Here is a 7,379-nt window from a genome sequence, read left to right as displayed (position 1 = left end):
TGTCCTCACCATTAAAGCTATAGAGCTTTGTTAAAAAAACAGCATTTTTACTAAGACATATTGGGAGATATAGAGTGACAACTGATATTTTTATATATTTACTTTGTAAGTAGTCTGCTATATTGTTTTAAAGAACTCATTGATTTACATTATAATCTATCAGAATTTAATTTTACTTTATGACCATATAAATATCAGCAGCTGCATATTTTGCTCAGCTTGGTTGTTTTTTCGTCCTCATGATTTCCACATTGTCACTATCGCATATATGAGCCATATAAGCCTGATCTACCAAATATTTATACATACAAGTCTAAGGTTCAAACTTTATTTAGATTTAGATTTTTCGGACTATTATTTAACATAACATGCCAGGTTTTATAGGTTTAAGAACATTAATGTTGCATAAAAATAACCACGCAAAATTACTGAAATCAAAATAGTTTATATCTATATTTCAGTACTTGATTTCTGAGGCAGTGACCTTTTGCCTGCTTTAAATTTCAGTCATCAATTTGCATGGAGCATATTGCACTACAGACGAAGAGAGCCACAAACTAACCATTATCTACGGTTGTTTCAACATGTTCCCACACTTTGACTGATCACTGTGAAAGATCCTCATGAATTTCATTCTCCTTGCACTGAAACAGTGCCTTCAGCGAAACGCTTCATGGTTTACACTAGACTGAAATGTGAGTCAGTGACGGGAAATTGTCTAGTGTTATGCAACAGATTAAATGTGAGCCGTGCTGTTCGTCCAAAGAAAAAAAGGCTGAAAAAATGAAAAGGGCAAGAACATCAGCAAATACTCTCTACTGTCTAACTGGGCTATTGAGTCATTTCCATGCCTTTCACACCATATTTACTCTGCAGCTGACCTACTATCCATTTACTCCAGTGAATGTTTGGAAACTTGTATAAATAGACTGTTTAAGGGTAAATCACAAATGTGAGTTATACATGAATAATAAAATACTGTCTTGTCATTAGTAGTTCTGTGTTTTACCAGAAAAGGAGCTGGAGGTAATCCAGCTCTCCAGAGAAAGCCGCTCCAGATGTTTTAGGCTCCTCCTCTCGCTCTGCTCTTTCTCTAAACATTCCAGCCAACTCGGTTCCTCTGCATGAGGGCTTTTCCACTCCGCCTGTCATACGCACATAAGCACACACTCAGTGTTTCTAATCAGTCTCCTCCGGTCTTTAAGATGAGAGCCCTCCAGCTCCTCGTCCTCGTTCTCTCAGGCCTGGTGGGGGCACAGCAGCAGGCCCTTATGGACTACTTGGAAAGAAGACTCCTTGCTATTGAGGTAGGAACAACAATGCTCTCCCATCCAGACCCTGGCCTCCAGATACAGGCTGGCATGAAGTATTAAGAAGAATGTAGCTATAGAAGAAAACAACAGACTTGAGTTTTGGATGAATTGTGCATTTAAGCATATGGTGCAGTTACTTGTTAGATCTATAAAACATAGTCGGTTAAGTTCTGTTAGGTTCCCTATAGGAGTAAAGCCACACAGAAATGTTGACAGAAGAGTACAAGTAGGCTAAAATGTAATGTAATTATCAAGCAAATATGTATGTATATATATATATATACACACACACATGTACATACATACATATATACATTTATATATATACATACACTGCTGTTCTAAAGTTTGGGGTCAGTAAGATTTTTATTTAAAAGAAATGATCAGTTTTGTTCAGCAAGGATGGATTAATTGATCAAAAGTGACAATAAAGACAATAGAATGTAAAGGATTTCTATTTCAAATGCATGCTGTTCTTTTGAACTTTCTATTCTTCATAAATCATCAGGGTTTTCATAAAAAATATTAAGCAGTTTAACTGTTTTCAACATTGATAATAATAAGAAATGTTTCTTAAGCATCAAATCAGCATATTAGAATAATTTCTGAAGGATCATGTGGCACTGAAGACTGGAGTAATGGCTGCTGAAAATTCAGATTTGCCATCACAGGAATAAATTACATTTTAAAACGTATTTAAAAACGACTGTAGAAATTGTAATTTTAAGAGACTTTGTAAGAGACTTCTTTTCAAAAAATATTACTGACTCCAAACTTTTGAACTGTAGCAATTTACGTATATATTTATCATTTTCTTTGAGTATGAGTAACAGAACAACATAATTTCTGTAAAAGTAAATGGTACAGACATTGATGTCATGTAAATATAACGGCAGCTAGAGAGCCCTTTTAATCCAAGTGCTGGGTAAAAAGGCTCCCGGTGGTACTATAGGGATTTTTATAGCAAAATTTGTCACTATATGCAAGTGTTTTTGCATATAACATGAAAGCACAAACTTGCTCAAAATGATAACTGTACCCAATGCATGTCTGACAAACACACCGACATAAGAAGCAGACAAACATGCGCTTCCTTTCTGCTTTCTCCTTGAGTTGGTTAACACTTTTCACAATACACATCGTTTCAAAGCAGCTTTGTAGAAAACCATGATGTTTATAATATCTTAAAATCACATTTAGCAGATTAGAGAATATATTTGACATTTTGCAACAATACAAGCAATCAACCAGTTAAGATTTGCTAGTATACGCATGCAAAGTATACCGTATGTATGCAGATAATAAGTTGGACATACTTATATATTCAACTTTATTTAAAGAAATGGGCGATAAAGTAGTTATAGTTTGTGACGATATAAAAAATATAGCAGCTGAGATTTGATATATAGTATATATCAGTTTATGTGAGTATACTATATCAGGGGTGGCTAACCTGTTTGGCATAATGAGCCAAAAAAAAAATTTATCACTGCAAAGAGCCACACAACAGATATGCAAACAACAGTATATCACAATAACCTATACGCCTAATTACATAACGCTATCTTTTTCATGGATTTAAATCAGCCTACCTCCTTTTACTTGACTCAGTGGGACACCTGACAGTCCTTGGTTTCCACAATCTTTTTTAGGTCTGGCTTGTATTCAGTTGTGGCTACTCGTAGTAACTATATGCGTACACACACACACACACACACACACACTATTTATATATATATATATCCAATTACATACAGAGCTGCATGACAATACAGTTTACATTTTGTGACAATGTTAAGAATTGCACAGCCAAGATTTGCTAAATATTAGATATTGATTCACATATGTATATACAGTATGTATGAAGCTGTATATATATATATATATATATATATATATATATAATTTCTATTTGATATACTGTTTTGTTTTTATTTATTAAAAAAAACTTGACCCTCTAACACTTGCACTCTCTATTCTATTTCTCTTTGAACTAATTGTTTTCTTTTTATATATAAAAAAAAGACCGTCTAACACTAGCGTTCTTCATTCTTTTTCAGTTTTTTCGACTGTTTTCTTTTTATTATAAAAATGGCACTCTATTACTTGTGTTCTCTATTCTTTTTTTATTCTATATACTTTTTTTCTTTTTATTTATTATAAAAATAAAAAAATTGTACATGTACTGTGTTAGACTAACCGAGACTTGTCATAGCACTTACATATTATTGCTTTTTTGTTGGTTTTGATTGCCTCTATTGTCCTCATTTGTAAGTCACTTTGGATAAAAGCATCTGCTAAATGACTAAATGCAAATGTAATGTAACTGTAAAGTATACTTAACCATGTATCAACGCCCATTTCACCCTAGCATTATGGTGATAACTTTTAACCAGAAGAACCACTCACATTTATTTCAAAGCTAATTGCTAGCCTTCACTTCATTTTATCATATGAAAGATGCCCATTTCACGGACATGTTTACAGCTGACTAATTCATATCTCTTTTACTGAGGCTCTCGAGACTTGTTTTTGTTTATTTCTCCATTGGCAGGATCGCATCTCCTTGTGGCATGAGCAGACCAGCCGCTACGCCTCAGAGCTGCGCGAGTTCAAGCAGCAGATGGTGTCACAGCTAGAGGGCCTGGACAAGAGCAAGGAGGCGCTGCGGAGTGAGTTGGACACAGTGGGTACACGCGTAGACCGTGTGGAGAGAGAGATGGACTACCTCGAAACACAGAATGGAGTGCAGCCTTGCGTGGACGTGGATGACAAGCTGGTGGAGCAGCAGGTGACAGTTGTCAAGGAGAGGAATAAAGCCAAGTACGCCAAGCTCACAGGTAAAGAGCTTTAGGTAACATTCCCTAGGCTTTTAGATACTAGTAATGTTTGTCTCACAGCATGATGGCACTCGCCATAGCTGGCTCATTCAACTAATTCAGTATTCTGAAGTACTAGAGGCCCAAATTCCATGTTTTTGTTGTGCTATCGAACTATTCGATATGTTATAATAATGATAATTTTTTTCTAACATAAAGTAGCATACCATTAAAACAAAATGGTGATTTTGGCCTGTCTTGCTTTCTCAACTTATAAAATCATTAAAAAATGTTGAATTGACAAAATTAAATTAAATTATTTGTAGTAAATTTTTTTTTAAAAACATCAAAACTTGGTTATGGTAAATATAGGACTAAGTTTATCAATAACTACCAAACAACATTTGGTCCAAAATGTTATGACAGCAAACTTGTTACCTACAACCCTATATCCTTTCTGACTTATTTATCAAATATTAACAAAAATATAAATATAAAAAATATAAAATAAATTATATTTAATCAATGTTATTTTAGAATTATTTATATACTCTTATGGTATTTATTAATATTTTGAATCAGCTTTTAATTTTATATTTTCAGTTTTTATATTTATTTTTTATATTTAGCTTTCATTTATTTTTTTTAGTTTTAGTTATTTTATTTTCAACTTTAATTATTTCAGTTAGTTGCCAAGGTAACTTTAAAAAAAAAAGTTTTTTAAGTTTAGGTTTTTCATTTAATCTTTATATTTTCTTTTGATTCAGTTTTATTTCAATTCTCGAAAATGACTGTAACAGGTTTAGTTTTAGTTAATAATAACAACACTGTCACAGGGTTGAAAAGGCATTCTAGAAAATGAATAGGAAAAATAAGTGTTGAAAGTGGCTGCTACACTTCATAGATTCAGTTTTAAGAAGCTCATAATGAAGCACCGATTCTGTGGGTAAGTGGCACGAGAATGACAGGCGACCAAGTTCAATCACATGAAGCTCTGAGCTATTATAACTTGACAGAGTTTAATACATAATGCATTAAATAGTGGGTCTAATCTTCCTAAAGTCCTCATTTAGAAAACCACTTAGAGGTACTAAATAAAATGTATTATTATTCCATCATTGGGAGAGACAGTAATTATACTGCTGGAGGATAAATCATGATGCTTTCCGTACATCGTCTCTACACTTCAGCAGCTCTATATTGCCTTTTCATAGCAAAACGCCTACAATTTGATTAAGCCAGACTGTCATTAGTCTACTGTGCATTCCCATTAGGGTTTAGCCTTAAATCAGACTTTATTGGAAAGAGCATAGTAAGTAATATCATGAGGAAGTGATGCACTTTGGAACTTAACTGAAGAGGGCAAATATTGATATTCTAATTGCAGTAAGAGAGATCGCACAGAATATGTGATGATTAATATAATGATGGAAAGTAAGCAATAACTTACAACAATATTTAAAGGCGCATTTCAGGCAAAAATTAAAATTATTTAAATTTTTCTTTATGTTTAGACTGTAGTGACATGATCTCCAGCATCAAAGCCATGAAGATCCTCAAACGAGTGGGTGGCGCTAAGGGAATGTGGACCAAGGACATGGGAAGTGCCACCGGGAAGGTGTACATCTTAAACGGGACAGAGGGTAATACCATGTATGAATTTGGTACAGTCCGTGAATTCACTTCCTCCCAAGGCACTTCTGCGGCCACCAGCGTCCAGCTCCCTTCAGCCTGGCGCGGTCTGGGTCATGCCATCTACAACAACCACCTGCACTATCTGAAGCAGGGTGAGGAGATGAAACTAATAAAGTTTGATCTTCAGAAGAACATAGTTGTAGACAGTGCCGTGTTTCCAGCTAAAAACCAGCTCCCCGTGTACGGCCTGAATCCCGAGACCTTCATCGATTTAGCAGTGGACGAAGAGGGTCTGTGGGCCATCTACGCCACTCAGGAGAATGAAAGGCACATCTCTTTGGCCAAGATAGACCCTAAAACTCTAGACATCGAGCAGATGTGGGACACCCCTTGTGTGAGGGAGAACGCAGAGGCGGCGTTTGTCATCTGCGGTACCATCTATGTGGTCTACAACTCAAAACTACCCAGCCGCTCTCGAATTCAATGCGTGTTCGATGTCAGTGACATGGTCACAAACGACGACGCTCCACATGTATACTTTCCCAAACGATATGGCACTCATGCAAGCCTCAAATACAGCCCTGTGGAGCAGCTGCTCTACGCTTGGGATGATGGCTATCAAATCCTCTACAAACTCCAAATGAAAAAGAAGCTGGATGTGTAGAAGGTGTACCGAAGACTGAAGAAAGCAGAGCTGGAAAGGAAATGCCCATGTTATTGGCTTGCTTTATCTTATGCAACGCGGCTGGGTCACACATCAATACGTTGAGCTTTGTAGTTACACAGAGAGCACAATATATGATTGATTGGACACACTTGTTTGGTTCAGTTGTTTATACCAATGTACAGGGCTCAAGAAAACCCATTTTAACTTTGTTTGCCTGGAGCAGAACTAATAAAATGATTTCATATATTATGTTAAAATGAAATGTGCTGTTAATAAGTAATTGAACAAACACTACAATAATTCTGATGAAGAAGCTCAAGAATTCTGAAAAAAAGCATAAAAGCTAATGCTATCGCTTCGGCTTTGGCAGTACGTGGGAAAGGAGACCAGAGGCCGTTTTTTTAATGGATGTCAACGTAGGAGAGACTTCACTACGCTGAATAAACAGCTTTTTAGAGGAAACGGCTTATCCATTTAATGAATTGACAACCTATCTGCTAATCTTCAACATGTTTTACACTAAACAATACTTTTGGATTGAACTATTTTTAGTTTACCATGAAAAAAATGCTGTTTTATAAGAGAAGTCACAGACTTTTAGCGACAGGTGGGATTCAGTTTACGGCACTTCTCATCCATTCCTATGGTATCCGTAAACGGCGATTGATGCCTTGACCAAATACCCACACTTTGCACTTGATCACTTGACTACTAATATGACGTATTTCCTGTATTTGGCCCAAGTGTTTAAGTGAGCATGAAGACCACAAGTGTTTCAACTTTTCCTTTCCTTGATAGGACACACTTATAGGCCCGGTTTCACAGACAAGGCTTAGACTAAGCCAGGATTAGGCCATAGTTCAATTAGGACATTTAGGTAATTTTTATAAACGTGCTTAGAAAAAAACATTACTGGTGTGCATCTTAAGACAAATCCCTGGCACT

At 35.8% G+C, this 7,379-nt stretch overlaps 1 protein-coding gene across 3 annotated transcripts in view; it reads left to right on the top strand.

Moving 5' to 3' along the window:
* Positions 1-1,104: 1,104 nt before the first annotated feature.
* The window catches only part of LOC107727861 (olfactomedin-like protein 3A), a 13,702-nt gene continuing 7,427 nt past the window's right edge, over positions 1,105-7,379 (top strand). Inside the window, exons 1-3 of one of the 3 annotated variants that reach the window (XM_016537890.1) lie at positions 1,105-1,307; positions 3,868-4,153; positions 5,647-6,833. In XM_016537890.1, coding sequence (XP_016393376.1) covers positions 1,125-1,307; positions 3,868-4,153; positions 5,647-6,431 — 1,254 coding nt within the window. In that variant the 5' untranslated portion in view covers positions 1,105-1,124 and the 3' untranslated portion in view covers positions 6,432-6,833. Of the gene's footprint in view, positions 1,308-3,867; positions 4,154-5,646; positions 6,834-7,379 lie in introns of those variants that run through there. The other 2 variants (XM_016537891.1, XM_016537892.1) reach the window with 2 other exon arrangements.

This window comes from Sinocyclocheilus rhinocerous, unplaced genomic scaffold, assembly GCF_001515625.1.
Source record: "Sinocyclocheilus rhinocerous isolate Xijiao unplaced genomic scaffold, SAMN03320098_v1.1 scaffold576, whole genome shotgun sequence".
In the NCBI taxonomy this organism is placed as follows: Eukaryota; Metazoa; Chordata; class Actinopteri; order Cypriniformes; family Cyprinidae; genus Sinocyclocheilus; species Sinocyclocheilus rhinocerous.
The sequence above is the reverse complement of the archived record's forward strand: the minus strand, read 5'-3'. Positions and strand labels throughout refer to the sequence as shown.